Here is a 15,533-nt window from a genome sequence, read left to right on the forward strand (position 1 = left end):
GTTTCCTGGAAGAGGCAGCCCGCAAACATGTGTGACCCAGCTTGGGCCAGCTGTGTGAGCCTTTCCATTGCTGCTTCTGTATCTTAATACCACACATGCCAATCACTTTAGCTCTCCTCCACAGGGAGGGAAGGGGAGGACGGGAGACCCTCTGCAGGCAGAACTTCACATTTGCACAAAGAATTTAGACTCATCTTTCCAGTGCTGAGAGATTCCTTAGGGCTGTGAAGGCTGCGCTGGCCCCCCAGCTCTGGGGGCTCGCGAAGAGGGGATGCCAGATCACAAGAGCCCACTCTCTGTCTTCCTGTGGCCTGGCTGGCTCCTTGCCCCACAGAGTGAATGGTCCACAGCTGCTCAGCAATGATGCAACTGTGGCCTGTGCTTGCCCGCAGCTGCAGTGAAAGCCTAGCAAAAGCCCTTTGCCCAACAGCTACATTCAGATGCTTTGTCAGCTTCTCTGGGAATGCGGTGGCAGCGTGCAGGGGCACTTGGTCACGGTAAAGGAATACACAAGAAGATTGCTCACAGTGCTATGCCATTCTGCTCTAATTGGAAGTAAGTGCTACTGAGTTCAGTGGGAGTCACTCGCCGGGAAATGGGAATAGGACTGCAGTGTTAAGGAGGGTTATTCCAGAGGGGCAGCCAGGTTAGGGTGTTGCAGGAGGGGAAAACAGGGACTGGTGGCCCCCTAAGGACTAACTGAGTTCTAACACCTACGTGTTTCTGGGCCGAAGAATTTCAGCAGTCGCGCTTGAATTGCCTAAAAAAGCAGAAGTAAACCACTTCCCAAAAAAGAGGACAGGAGGAGGACATCAATTTGCCTACAATTAGCTTCATGTGCAATGATGCAGGTTTGGATCTTATTATCATAATTTATATGGAAATAAAGACACAGGACAGAGGGCAAATTGACAATGAGACCACCAAAACAATAAAGGAATTCAACTTCCTGGGATCTGAAATTGACCAACGTGGTGACCGCAGTCCTGAGATCAGAAGGCGCAGAGCATTGGAAGAAATGCAATGTGCAGAATGGGTAACATTTGGAAGAGAAAAGACATCACCACATGCAGATTAGTCAATGAAATAATTTTTCCAAGTGCCACATATGGTTGTGAAACTTGGACTCTGAAAAAGCAGATAGAAGAAGGGTGGATGTTTTCGAATTGTGGTGCTGGAGATGACTATTGAGCATCCCACGGTCTGCAAAAATCACAAAGATGTCCTAGGCAGAGCCTCACCAAAATTATCACTCGAAACCAAGATCACCAAACAAAGACTGTCATACTTTGGCCATGCCATGAGAGCTGACTCACTCGAAAAGTCAGTCATGCTGGGGGTGATCAGTGGAAAAAGGAGAAGGGGCCGCCCCAGCACCCATTGGCTGGACGCCGTAAAGAAAACACGGGGTGGACATGGAGGCCTTGAAGGGAGCGGTGAGAGACAGAGGCACGGAGAGCAATGAGCCCAAAGAGTGGCCAAGGGTTGGACATGACTGAATGGTTGACCACAACAATGGAAGTACATCTTGCCAAACTGCCGAAGACTGGCTGGAAGACCTGTCTCCTGCTTGCTCAGACAGCTATTTGGGTGGTCCCTCTTGGTTGCTGATACCACTTCACCTTTCAGCTGGAATTAGACATGGCATTTCAAACAGAGACAGCTGTGGCAGTCCTTCAAAGAGAGGACTGCCTTCTGTACAAAAGGACACATGGCCGCCAGGTGAGTAAGCACAGATACAGCAAGAAGAGCTTCAGAATGTGTTAGTCCGTGAGGTGCCCCTACTCTCTTTGCACGGAGAGGTGACCCTTGTCACATTATGTGAATGTCTTTTTCCAGATGAGCCACCTCTGGGTTCTGAGATCATGGTGGGGAGGGGGGGGGTGGAATCAGGTGGCTTTTCTGGGAGGCTCCATCTTCTAGAGCTAGGCAAGTGCCAACGAGGAACAGGTGCTCTTGGGAGGGCTGTCCATCAGGGTAAACTCCAGGTTTCGGGAAACCTCAGGGAAAGTGCCCTCCATGGCTCCATCTATCCAAGGTACCTCTGCCCACTGCTTATTTTCTTCCTCTGGGCCCAGTCAGCACAATCAACCGGAAGGAAATGGGCTGGCCAATGACTGGCAGGTGTGCAAACCTCAGTGGGTACCCCATGATGCTGGCTTCCAGTCCGGACCATGCCCACTTCTTGCCTGATGCTTTCCCCAAGTAGTCCGTTAAGACTCCCCAGGTAGCCAATTTTACCTGCTTAAACAGGCTTTTGATCTGTTGACTGCCTTGGTGCCGTCCTGGCCACTGTGACATTGCTTTAAAATGGCTGTGAGCAAGTCATTTTCTTTCTTGTCCTTTTAATTTTGTTGGAAGCAGGTATGAAAAACTTGGCCAGCCACGAATATTTCAATGCAGAAATACAAGTCACCACCATAATGACGAGCTTGGCCTGTAATGCCATCTTGGGTTTAGAGTTACTACACCTGATGAAGAGACCTGTGTAACCTGAAAGTTTCTAGCATTTTTCAGCACTAGCAGTTCCAGGAGAGGAATTGCTTAATTTATTATCTTTTTCTTTAAAGTCAAATAATTAGTAAAGGTGCAACGTGAAGTTATGCTACCAATGCATGGTCTCAGTGTCAGGTTTTTTGATAATAGGTCTGTGTTGTGTCTGCGGGAATTTGCATTTGGGGCGAACGGAGGACCCTTTGCACTGATTCTCCATGTGGATTCACCTCCCGCAGTGATAATTTCTGCACCAGCATTGCTGCCTTTGAGCTGATCTTTGTCTCAAGTGCAAGCTGATCAGTCTTACTCCTACTGTCCTCTGCTCAACCAGCTAGACTCGGACCAAGACTGTCCAAGTCCCAAGCCTAAGCACAACAACATCCCGGCTCTTTTTACCCTTTTGCCTATTGAGCTTTATTCTGCTTAAAAGTCATTTCTTGGGATGTTATATTGTGTTTTCATTGTATTGGTGTTTTTATTGCATTTCTTTTTATATTTTTGAGGCAGGGTTGTGAACAATGCGTGAATCTTCAGCTATTGGGAGGCAGAGCAATGAAATTCATGACCATGATAGTGATGTTGTATATAATTTAGGATATGTGGTTTTGGCCTGTGCTCACTAAAAGCGCCCGCAGCAACGCAGCGGACCCAGCAGGCCTTTCGCCCCAGGCGGCGATGCGCGGTTGCCAGAGGCGACGGCGCTCTCGGCCGCAGGGGCGCGGGCGCTTCGCGGTCCGGGGTTGTTTGAGCCCTACCGCGGCCCGTAGAACGCCCTCTGCGTGACCCGGAAGGAGAGCGGGGCAGGAAGTGGGGATTTTGAAGCTGCAATTGAGGCGGATTTGGGCAGGTGAGCGGGAGGGGAGAGTTCGCCTCCGGAGCTGCCCCTCATGGGGTGGGTGTCGGGGTGGGGGGGCGTCGGCGCCTCCCGTCAGCCGGGGCGTCCCGAGCTGCTCTTTGCCCGTGCCGCCCTGCCTGGGCTGCCAGGAGACTCTGAGTGGACAGGGACCCCCATGGGCTCACTCTCCTCTTGTCCTGGGCGTGACTCTCGCCCCCCCATCCCCCCCCCACGGCTCCCCTGTACCTCCAGCCACGGCATGCTGGTTCTTTGGCTCAGCGTCGTTCCGCGAAGCAAAACAAGCCCCCCGTTTCGTACGCTCCAGCTGGCCCTAAACATTTTGGTTGAAAAGCTGTTGAAAAAAAAAAGAGAGAAAAATGGCTCGCAAGATTATTAGTTAAATGCTGCAACCGGTGGGTGGGATGGGGAGGAGAGAAACATAAAGTATAAAGCAATAGTTAAGGGCAGCGTTTAAGCCATCTAGCAAGGCACTCTTAAACGGGGAGTCCTCAAGGTTGCTCTTTGTTTACTTTTCCTTGCGTTATGGAAAACACTGGCCTCGATTTTGGCTACTGTGGTGATGCCTTAAAAAAAAAAAAAAAAAAAGGTATTCCATGTCTTTTGACAACGCCAAAGTTGAGCTTCCAGCTGGTATGATGTAATGGTGAAAATGATGTAATGGGATCTGGGAAATCCAGGTTCTAGTCCCTACTCAGTCATGAAGCTCACTAGGTGACTTTGGGCCAGGCACTGATTTGCAGTCTAACCTGTCTTGTAGGATTCTTGTGAGGATCAAAAGGAGAAGAGGAGGATTATACAAGCCACCTTGGTTCTTTGCAGGGAAAAAAAGTGGAATGTTAAAAAAATGCATACACAGTTGCAGTGAAGTCTCCGTTCTCTATAAGTGTTTATCAAATAGCAGTATTAGTTGTTTGAGTTATTTTATAAGAACTACAACTATTGAGAGGTTAAATCTGTTAATCATATTTCAAAAAGAGACATTTTATGTCAAGGCCAGGATTCATGGCTGTTTCTGAAGAGGCTACTGCAGGATGAGCTGTTCCTGGATTAATAAACATATCAGGCAGAGAGAAGTTGTCTACAATTTATGATGGTGCAGCGTCTGTGTATCTCAGTGTGTAGCATTTAGGCAGGATTTCTTAGTGGAAGGTTAGTGATACAAGAAGTGCATAGGAGTAGGTGTAATTTTCACTGTGATAATTTCATGTATCCAGAAAAATTCTAGCATCCCAAGTTTTACACTGTTTGAGGCAGAGTGTCACATATGCCTATGCAGAATTGATGCTAGTTCTTCAGTGGCTTCTTTATAGGCTGTGTCTTTTCCCTTTCCCTTCTCTCCCTGTGCTTATGTGTTATTCTTTGTGGTTGCTTGCTGCCTAGTTCTGTGGTTGTTACACTTCTAACATGGGCTGGGCCCCATCCTATTATTAACACATTGAGCAAGCCAAAGTTCATGTAGCTGAATCAAATGTATATTTTTCTCCTGTTTATTCCTACCTCCCTTTACTAGAACTTCCTCTTGTTTTCCCTGTGTCAAATGTATTTTCCTTCACCTATACATTGGAGCAGATAGTAAAGTCTCTGAGCTAATGAACTTTTTTACACATTTGTTTTCTTCTGTTGCTTTGGTGGTCTCTATATTGTATTGTGTTGAGAGAGTTTTATAGGAAGAAGGAATTAGATGCTGTTGAATGTATGTTTCTTTCTCCACTGTCCTGCATATGGCTTGAAACACTGTGTACCCTTTTTTCTAATCAGAGCAGCTTGTGTGACCCTGTGTTGGTTGACAGATGACTGGGATTTCTCCAAAGAATTGGCAACATAAGAACTAACTAAAGGGTGAAGTCCATCTAATCTACTGGTGTGTTTCCAACAGAGACCAGGCAGATGTGTATAATAAGCAAGATACGAAGGTGAAAGCTGCACCTACTTTTAAAGATAGAATACTTCTGTTCATAGAAGTTTCCTTTGTGGGGAGAACAAAGAAGCTCACAGGATTTAAATACGGAGATACTGTGCAGGTTCTAGTTTAAAGTCTCAGCTTTGTTGTCTGTTTGGAAGAAATTTTATCTCCTTTGGACTTCAATGTGAAACATACTTTGGGGTGTGGTGGTACTACGTTATCTACATGATTTTCCTTTGATGAACACTTTGGTTAATTATCTGGATGTTATTACAAGCCATATGCATTGCTGTTTTTGTGGTGAGCTACCTCGAAGATCCTGTATAGTTAAAGTGAAAAGATATTCCCCCAAGTTAAAGTGGGGTGCATGTATGTTTGGACTGGTAATATGTATGTAGCTTGATATACTTTCTTGAGACCTCTAGTGCTACTTTCTCTGCAAGGTGATTGGACTTTTGTTCTTTTTCTTTGCTTACTGAACTCCGTAACCTTGATTGCCTATGTCAGTGAGTCAGTGGTTTTGTTTGGATCATGCTGTAGACTCTGCCAGACAGGGTGACCCTTGATCCGTTTTACTATATTCTTACTGAAACTGGGATATCCACCCATGAATTGCTGTATGCAAGTAAACAAGTGATTAACAGGAAATTTCTGAAATGTGGGCACTGGGGAAGACCTGACTTGTAACCCTTGTTGAGGTTGTCCTGAATTCCACATATCCCTTAAATAAGTTAAGCACACAAAGCTACATGTGGGGAATAGCTCTGATCTTAACAGCAAAGTAATTGCAAGGGGTAGGGGGAGCTGAACCCTTCCTTAATTTAGCTTTCTGTGTTCTATCACCCAGACTCCTTTCCTTACCTCTCTTACTATCAGTGCTGAGTTCAGGGTGCAAAAAGTATTCATGTGACTGCTCTGTTGTGATTGGGGATTGATCAGCTTTCCTTATCTGCATGTCCCCTTTAATGTTAAAATTCATCACATACACATTTTATGCATGATCTGGTCCTTCCCAGGGGCTGAAGGAGTTGTCCTCAGCTGCCAGAATTTGCCACTTACGAGGGAATCTCCACCCTTCCTGTTGAAATCCTTGAAGTGATTATGGGAAAACATAAGGTTATTTTTGGAGAGCCTAGGGTGGACATGATCAGATTTTGTTTTTGAATCATGACTGCTGCTTTAGTTTGGCCATCCTTTCCTAGAAGCAGAGTGAGTAGAAATGATTTGAGTGTGGTTGAAATGGAATACTCGGCCCAAATGCCTGCCCACCTCTCCCCTTTCCCCCTCATCTGGAATATGCCCATTTATATTATTTGAGATGTAGGCCGGTCACTCCTGAATTACCGCTGCCCATTTAATATTGCGTGTCTTCTGTTGTAATAAAACTACAGAGCATACCACCTAGTTTCTCCCCAAGCCCCATCCCAAATAAAGATTAGGGGGAGTGCTTTCAGTTCTGTGGAAGAAACATGTCCAGCAGTTATGAGTCCTGAGTCCAATCCCAGCCATTCTTTGCAGGGCTCTCTGCTAAAGTGGGGCTCCTGTGTATTTCCATTTAAATGGGCTTTTCCCAGTGTGTGTAACTATTCTGTGGGCATTGAGCTAAGTTGCCTCCAACATCCCCATGACTGCGGGGGAACTGTCTGACTTGTAATCTTAAAAATGAGCAGAGCTGCCGTGCAGGAAGCAGAAAGTCAATTTAGCTTCAGGGCTGCAGAATCTCCCATGGAGCTCAAGGGATCCTGAGAGGCATGTTAAATATCAGGCTCAGGAGGCCGAAGAGGAGAGCCTCATGCAGGGCCTAGAGGCAGTAACGGCTGCCTCTCCTAGTGGGGAAGGATGTGGACCAGTGAGAACGGCTGTTGGAAACATGCAGCCTAACCTTGAGTGCTCTGTATCCTTAGCATGTCAGTTCTCTGGCATTTTTGTTAGTACTTAGGACTGTTGCATTGCTGTTTGGGTGTAAGGAAATTAAATTACTCTTCTGCTCCATGTCCAGCTTATATTTGCACTCCTTTGATGGCAGGTAATATTCCTGGGATATGGAACCCCAAGGCTATGTGCGAGTCCCCCCCAGCCATGCTTCCAAAGACGGCTCAAGCAAGCCCACTGTCCCGCAGAAGAACGCCTACGCCAGGCTTGTGCAGAAGCACCACAGTGGGCGGTTCCGGTCCTACTTGAACCACATCGCTCAGAAGCTGCAGCTGGAGGAGGCGAGTGCCCTCAATGACTCGGATACAGAGCCATCCTTGAAAAGAGGCCTTGTGCGAGAGGCTCTGTCTAAAAACGGGGTGAAAACCCCCAGTGGCTCCCTCGTCAAAACCCTGCATCCAGTCCAGCTGGAGTTTGGAAGAGCTGAGCAGCTGAGTGACAGTAGAGAGGCGGCTTCTGCCAAGCGGCAGCATCACCAAAGCGATCCCAGTGCTGGCAGAAGTGGTGATGATGAAGTAGTGGACGAAGAGGATGGTGTCTCTGCTCATCAGCTTGAAGATCTGTCTGCTGCCTCAAGGGGCAGACAGGTACTGGGGCAAGGGGTATTGTCCAGGCAAAGTGGATTTCAGCAGAAAACCACCAGCTCTGGAGAGCGAGACAGAGAGGAGCCGTGGAGAAGCAAATACAGCAGGGATGCGCCCGCCACCTTCGACAGATCCGATGGCTATGCACCCACTGGCCACTTCAGCATGGATGTGCCCACCACAAATGCCAGGAAAACCAGCCCCTTTTCACCAAGCCAAGTTCATGGTGAGCTGCTGAGTGTCTTAAATGGTTGCAGTGGCTTGTGGAACTAGGAGCAAATGGCCTGTGGATGAGATTGTCACATGACGAATGGCCATTTCCACTGGTTTTGCTGGGGCTGGGATTTTTCGCTTGTAGTTGTTGTATTATCAGAAGGATTGCTGCAGGTTCAAGAGAGAAGTGGGCTTGGTCCCAGGCTGGGAAATGCATATATTGCTAATATTTAGAAGCTGCTTTGAGCCAAGTTCTTAGCTGGCTGAAATTCTTCAGTGTTGGTAGCTCTACTTATTGGCAAGATCCTGGATTTCTTTTCTAGGCCTTTGCTTGGACTTGTCACTGAGACAGTGAACTTCCTTGTGCTCGTTCTTCGTTGTGCTCGTTCTTTTTAAACAAGGACACAGGCTTAGCTTAACTGGCGGGCTCGGATTATGAACGAGTCCCTTGTCCACCGTAGAAGTGGCCCTTTGTGGCTATCCATAGGGGTGTTCTGCCTGTGTACTCTTTGTGCTGCAGCCCCGATGTAATCTGTTGTTACTGACAGGTTTAAATCTAAAATTCTACTAGTGGATCAGCTGCCTATCCCTATTTTATAGGGGTCCCATTGTGATAACATGTGAGCAACCTAAAATGCTCTAGAGACATCAAGCATTGTCGGTGTTTCCCACCAACTGCTACAAGCACATTCTTTTTCTTTCACTTCCATTCCTGGGTGGGTGGGAAACAGGGCAGTGCTGTTGATGGAGGATCCCCTCCCTTTCTGCTCTGGGTCTTTGGAGCGAGCCTTGGTTGGCTTGGGAGGAAAGCATCCCTTCCAGCAAATGCGGCTGACAGCAGGGATGCTCCACTAGCCGAGTTTCTAGCCACTGAACACCACCGCCGTCTCCTGTGCCATTTAATGCTCTCTGCTCCCGTGCAGCCTGCTCTCTATTTGCTTTTTGACTGCCTGCCCCTCACTGGCTTCTGCTGCAGGCAAGCTAGTAAATCAGCAGTAGCACTTTTCAAGGAAAGCATTTCCATTTACTTCCACGTTTCATCCCTAGCTTTTTGTCCCCTTTGAATGCTTAAAGACACCTGGGAATGTTTAATAATCTCCTTTAAAAGGGTCTTATTGTCCTCAGCAACAGTTACTAAATTAATTGTGCAGAGGGATAGGGAAAAGAAGGTAATGAGTATTCTCCACTGCAAGCCTCTGCACAGTTTCTCTCTTTTCAAGGCATCATCCCCAAACTGGAGGTGTACTAGGGAGCCTGGTATATGGTGACAGGTGATGCGTTCCGGCTCCAGGAGTAGGTCTGATTGGCTAACAGTGACTCCGTGGCCCCATCATTCCACTGGCAGGTAGCTAGTCAAGGCTCGCTTGCTTCAGGCGCATGGGGCTTTGGTTCCCCAGGCGCACTTCGAGGTGCGTGAGGCATCTTGTTTGCTTCCTACTTGTGGCACACTGAGGTGAGGATTATTTTGGGTGGTGGGGAGAGGAGGTGTTTCAGTTCCTCCTTTGATGTGGGGAGGTTTGTGACTGAGGGCCATTGAGTGCTGTGAACGTGCAGCAAGTATTCAGTTTGGCTCAGCAGCTCGTGTCATGGGAGAGTTCTCAGTTGTCCCAACCAGGGGAACCTACCTCTTCCTGGGAAAAGGAGGGCCATGGTGAAAATACCTCTGATGCCAGAAGGGTGTTGAGTGCCGTAAGATCTGGTCTGGCACGCAGTCCCTTGCACATTTAGACATACACACTTCCTGCCACTCCCAGCTCATTTTCCGGGCCAGCCAGGGTTCTTTTCACTCTGAACTTGCGTAGGGTTGCAACCTGTTCATCGATTCTACTTTGCCTCCTTTCTGCTAGAGTAGTGATACTCTCATCTTTCAGAGCATGAATGCACAAGCTGCTAACAAGCACTTGAGATTACAAAAGCAATAAATAACAACCGGCTAGCACGACAACAGCGAAAATGTGCGTGGCAGAACTTACGTAGCAGCAGACGTTAGTCGTGAAGGTGGGGTGGGCATGGGCCAAAACCTGTGGAGGGCCACAATTCCCATAATTCCTGGCCAAGGACAAGGCAAGGGATCATGGCAGGTGTTTAAGGTGCTTCAGGCTCTCCTGTGGTTGCAGCAATCGATTAACAGACGCTTCCCCTCTGGGGGGAACAGAATCAGTGGATTCTTCCCACAAACCTCTATGGGAAGGGCGTTGTATAGTTCTTGTGCCACTGTTGAAAAGTTTTTGGCCTTCATTACCACTCCCTGCACATCCGATGGTGGTGGCACATAGATCAGGGCCTCTAAGGACATCTTTTATACATACATTTTCATGTCCGCCCTCTATTCTTTATTTGTAAAATGTGTCACTTGCTTTTCATCATAAAATCTCACAGCAAAGTACAACCAGTAAATGTAACAAAATCCTATAACTTTGGCCATCCCTCCTCCTCACCCAACCCCAAGATGCAAAGGGTGAACGATACAAAGGTAAACAATCATTTATGTGATTTAGCAAAGTGAAAAAAGGAAAGAGCAAAGCTTGGATTAAGGAGGTTTTGAGTTGGTACTTAAGGTCTTGAAGGTCTTGGCACCGAGTGTTTATAGGAGGTGGGGGGAGTTCCACTTGGGGCATCTTCGTGAATGCTCTGTCTGTGGCTGCCTGGTATTGAACTCAAGACAAATGCGGCAGCTTCAGGAGGGCAGTTTATCTGAATATCCGTCTCGATGCATAAAGGAGACGGTGCTCCCATTGGGTATCCGGGTCCTAAGTGAAGCTGGACTTTCCAGAGCACCTTGGACTTGGCTTGGCAGGTTATTGGAAGCCAGTGCTGCTGCCTCAGGGCTGGGAAGCTGTGTACCTGGTGGGCTGCCCCACTTGGCACCCCATGTTGCGCTGGCTGCAGCTTCCATGCCAGCCTCACAAGCAGCCCATGGGAAGCACACTGCAGTAGCCCATATTACATTTTCGCTTAGTTACTTACTGGCCTTTGATTTTGGGAAGTTCTGGGCACCTTGCCCACGAGAGAGTGATCTTGCTTCATGTCCTCATATGTGTACAGAGGCAGCCAAACTGGAATCTGTCTCCTCTCTGAGCAGATTGGATGCTGTAGCGCGAAAGATCTGTGGGCTTTGGAACCAGATGTTTTGCATTATGCTCCTGGGCAGCACAAAGGCACCATTTAATGGCAAACAGATACATTTTAATAGTTATAGCAACCAATTAGTACACATTTATATCAGCAAATATAAGAATTGGAAAGTTGGAAACCTTGATGCAAATCAGGGATTAAATACACCTCTTTTTCTTGATGCTTTAGATCACCTTATAATGCAGAATCAGTTGACCCAGTTAAATAAGCTGATTGTTGATGGGGATGGACGAGAATTTGTAGAGGCGCTTGGAACATCAGGTGAAAGTCTTGTTTTCTGCAGGTGACCTGCACGCTGCAGTATTCACAGGCTGTAATCTTTGGTTGTCTGATGCGGCTTTGAATCTGTTAGAGTAAAAATGCTTCCTGTTGTGGTTTACGAGGCAGAAATTTAATAGCCAGCAAACACAATTTGGCTTTGCAGAACTGCACCCCTCTGATCCTCTGGGATGAGTCATCCATCAGTCTGTGAGGAGGCTGCCTTCTCCATTGAAGCTGGGCCAACAGATCTTGTGCATTTGGGGTGATAAATACATGTGAGTATTTGAAGTACGGCCTTGGGGATTGTACAAAATGGACTGAACAGATCTACTTTTATTGAACCAATACTTCGTAAATTATGACTCCTGGTGCTTTTAAAGCAATGTTTTGGCCTGAGGGCCCCAAACCTATTCTGTATTCTGTGTGTGTTTGTCCCAGTCTTTGGCAGCTCATATTTCTCTTCTGTCTGATTCTCCCACAACTGGAAACTCTTGAGAAAGCTAGCTAATTTGATTAAATTCTTTTTCTTCTTGGTGGGTGTTACTAGGCCCCTGTTTCGGAGTAGCTCTCTTAGTGTGCCCCATTTCCAGTAGCTGTGCCTCCATGAAGAAAGTATGTGCATACAGCATCATAAGGGAAGCGGCAGCTGAGAGGAAGGAGTATGGGATAGACGACTGCCCTGTCTTGAGAAGTGGGGAGGCATTGAGTGTCAAGGGTACGTGGCGGGTGGGGAGTGGGAAGTTGCTTCTGATTCCTTGAGGACGATCCGGTGAGTCTCTTTGCTAAAGTTCAAGCCAGATGCTTTGGCTTGGAGTTTGAGAGAAGTCAGCTTGGGAAAGGTCAGGGAAGGAACGCTTGCCATCCCTTCCTCCTCCTTGCGCCTTCTTTTCTGATAAGTCTCAAAGGAGGGTTTGGAGGCTGCCAAAGTCTGGAGGGGTCTGCTGGGGAGGGGGAATTTCCCAAAATCCTTTGAATTTCTCAGGGAGGTGTCTTTTACCCTACACCACAATTTTATACTAACTTGTGGGTAGCAGTTTTGAATGGTCAGAACATGCAGGGAGTCCCTTTGCTGCAGTGTGGTCGGGCACTTCAGGTTATAGGGTGAGAAGCAAAACTATCTTCATTAAGCAGTCAGCAAGCACAGGGCAAGGGATCAAAGAAAGGGTGCACGGCAACAAGAAAGGGAACCTGCTAGCTGCCTTCTTCAGGCAGACCTGTGCTTGCTCCCATCAGCCTTCTGGGGCGGGCCATCCAAAGGAGTGTTCGTGCCCCACAATAAATAAACTTGGAGCTATCTAGTTGTCATACGGGCATGCATACCTGAGCACATTTCTGCAAATACACTATCACTCAAAAGGGTATCTGGTACGTTAGGAATAACTTTCTTTTCCTGACCAGTACAACTGCTGGCAGGCTTGATTGAGGCCCCTGGGGGCAGATAGAATTCCCTTGGCACGCTGATGGCAGGTTTCTCTGAGCCATTCTGTGCACGACCTCCATGATTTCATAGCAGCATTTCTTTCATTTCTCTCTTTACAGCTATCTCTTGCTTCTTACTACGCTGGCCTCTTGCTGTGTGTTCTTTAAACCATAGCAGTAGATGAGAGAAAATCTAACAGAGTCCTGTTAGAGTCAGAGCAGTTTTTCCCCTTGCATTCAGTACATTAACCTGCCAATCCCAGTGCTGGGATACAGAAGAAAAGGGAAGCGGGATTTATCACAAGGGTCTCTAAGAAAGTTGGGAACTCCATCAACAATTGTTCAAAATTTCTTGGTAAACTTCTGTCTTGATTTCTTCCTAGGAAAGGCTTGCATTCTTAAGCCTTGCGTAACTTTTGGCTCAGGCCAAAAACAGTGTCAGCACAGTAGTTAACAATCCTCTGTTGAGATTTTGGATCCTGTTCTTTTAGAGGTTACCATTTTTAAAATTCCTACTACAAACCTAATTTGAAACCTCTGGGGCAAATGGTCCCATTTTTCTTGTTCATGCATTATTCTTAGCTACAGGACTTTTTCATTTGCTGTTTCTGTAGTACTTGTCAGGATGCATAAAAAATGGCTAATCGCAGAACATCCTTCTGAGAGAGTTTAGCATCCAAACCAGCCTTCCCCAAACTGATGCCCTCAAGAGGTGTTGGACCACAACTTAGGTTGGGTGTGCGTTCTTGTGCGTTGCTGTCCAATGCATTTAGAGGGTGCCAGCTTAGGCAACACTGATCTAAACCGTCTCAGAAATTTGTTAGGAAGATGTAAACTTTACTTGAAGAGAGAAGAGGTTGTCCAAGACCGTTGTGGCTGAACATGAATTGTACCCCAGTGCTTTATGCGCTGCACAGTATCACACGCTTCCCCACTCCGGCCGCTGCTGTACTGCAACATGCCTGTCATTGTACTGGTCCTGCCCCAACAGATTCTACAGGTGCTCTGGTATATTTGCTGTTTGAGCCGGCTTTTGCCTTCTTTTCCTGGAGATCTTTTAAAAGCTGCCTCTAGGCTTTATTTTTAATCCAAAGAAAGCAAAGAACTATTTTCAATAATGTTTTCCTTTTTCTTTCCTTGCGGGCTTTTTTTTTGCTGGTGTCCAGCTGGTTTTTTCCCTCTTGTACTGAGTTAATAGTGTGATGGGCCTTCCCTTGGCCGAACAGAGCAAGGAGGATTTTAGGTGGCGTCTGGGGCAAGTGGAGGTGGGGGATGCGCGGCAGCTGGGAGGGGAGCCCCTCATCTCGCTGGAGGAGCTGGGAGCCCAGCCCTGGCGCAGGGCAGCCATCAAGCGGAGGAGGTGGCCCAGGGGTCACGAGCAGGGTGGGTCAGGTTCATGGAGAGTCCCGAGAAACCATTGGTGTGCCGCAGCCCCTCCCTGGCCGGGCAGATGTTGCTGTTGCGCTTGGCTGGAGCGCAGGAACTGTTTTGATAAACTTTCAGCCCCCTGCTACTAAATGGTGTACTGGCCAAGCCTTCAACGGAGCTGCCAGAATGGTGTATTGTTGGGCCTCGCACTACTCCAGCATGCTTGGCGAGCCTTGAGCTCTGCTGTAGATTTCCCTTCTGCATCCGATCGGGTTGCTAAGGCGGGTTCCTAACGCAGAAGGACATAGGAGCCTTCCTGGGTCAGGCTAGGGGCCCATGTAGCCCAGGATCCTGTCCGCTCGGTGGCCAGCCTGCTGCCCATGGGCTCCCGTGAGCAGGATGTGGCTCCACGCGCCCGCCTGTGCCCACCAGCGGCCGGGGAAGATGGACGGGAGGGTGCAGTCGCACCTGCTTGTGTGCTTCCCATTTGGGCAGGGGTTGGCCACGGTGTGGACAGAATGCTGGCCTGGCTGGACCTTTGTGTGCTCCGGCAGGGCACTCCTTCTGTACTTTTTTCCTATTGGTATATCTGGTCACTCTTGCAGAAGGAGGAGGGGTGATGCATATTGAAGGTGGTGCTCGCCATCTGCAGCTTGCCGTCATGTTCTTAAAACTCTTAAAAATCTGTTGGCCTATTAATCGTAGCCCCCTTTTAAACTAGAAAGCTTATGATCAGTGACTCTTTGTTGTGAAAGCTCACTGCCCTGGTCTCCGTTTTATAGCAAATACGGAATGTTCTCTGTGGAGCAAAATGCATCATAGGCTGCCGCATGGCAGCGACGTTCCTCCTCCTCGCATGTGGTGCTGAGGTTGTGCATGTTCGGACTAAAACGTTGCTCAGTCAGGGCAGGATTGCATGACAGCCGAGGGGGTATAAATGTCCTGCTTTTGCCATTAGACCTGTGTGACTCATTCACACATGCTATTTATCCCTTGCTACTTCCTTGTGTGGTAAGGCTTTGAGGATGGAAATTGAATGGCAGTGAGTTAAGCAGGCGTTCATTCAGGTGAAAGGCACAGTCATTTCGGTAGCTGTTTGCCCTTTTTAAAAACAGTGCTAAAACAGGGTATAAGCCCTGCTGTTAGGCCGGCCTGTTTGCCAGAACCTCTCCTTAAAGGGCTGCCACGTACGCCCGTCATTTATGACTGTAGGATCTGATCATGAGTTGCCTGTGGGAAGGACTATCACAGGCAGCACAAAAAGAACTTCTGAATCGCTTCATGTGATCTTGGGCGTAGTACTATTAACAGTGTCAGTTCACACGTTCACTTGCCAGTCACGAAGTCTGGAGAAATGGTGTGATGT

The 15,533-nt window shown here is 47.8% G+C and overlaps 1 protein-coding gene across 2 annotated transcripts in view; it reads left to right on the forward strand.

Annotated features, from left to right (window-relative positions):
- The first annotated feature begins 3,258 nt into the window (after window positions 1-3,258).
- DIS3L2 (DIS3 like 3'-5' exoribonuclease 2) overlaps window positions 3,259-15,533 on the forward strand; it is a 190,813-nt gene continuing 178,538 nt past the window's right edge. Inside the window, exons 1-2 of one of the 2 annotated variants that reach the window (XM_044422422.1) lie at window positions 3,259-3,343; window positions 7,282-7,997. In XM_044422422.1, the coding sequence (XP_044278357.1) occupies window positions 7,298-7,997 (700 nt within the window). In that variant the 5' untranslated portion in view covers window positions 3,259-3,343; window positions 7,282-7,297. Of the gene's footprint in view, window positions 3,344-5,152; window positions 5,266-7,281; window positions 7,998-15,533 lie in introns of those variants that run through there. The other variant, XM_044422421.1, reaches the window with a different exon arrangement.

This window comes from Varanus komodoensis, unplaced genomic scaffold (genome assembly GCF_004798865.1).
Source record: "Varanus komodoensis strain SLA01 unplaced genomic scaffold, ASM479886v1 scaffold127, whole genome shotgun sequence".
NCBI classification, from domain to species: domain Eukaryota; kingdom Metazoa; phylum Chordata; class Lepidosauria; order Squamata; family Varanidae; genus Varanus; species Varanus komodoensis.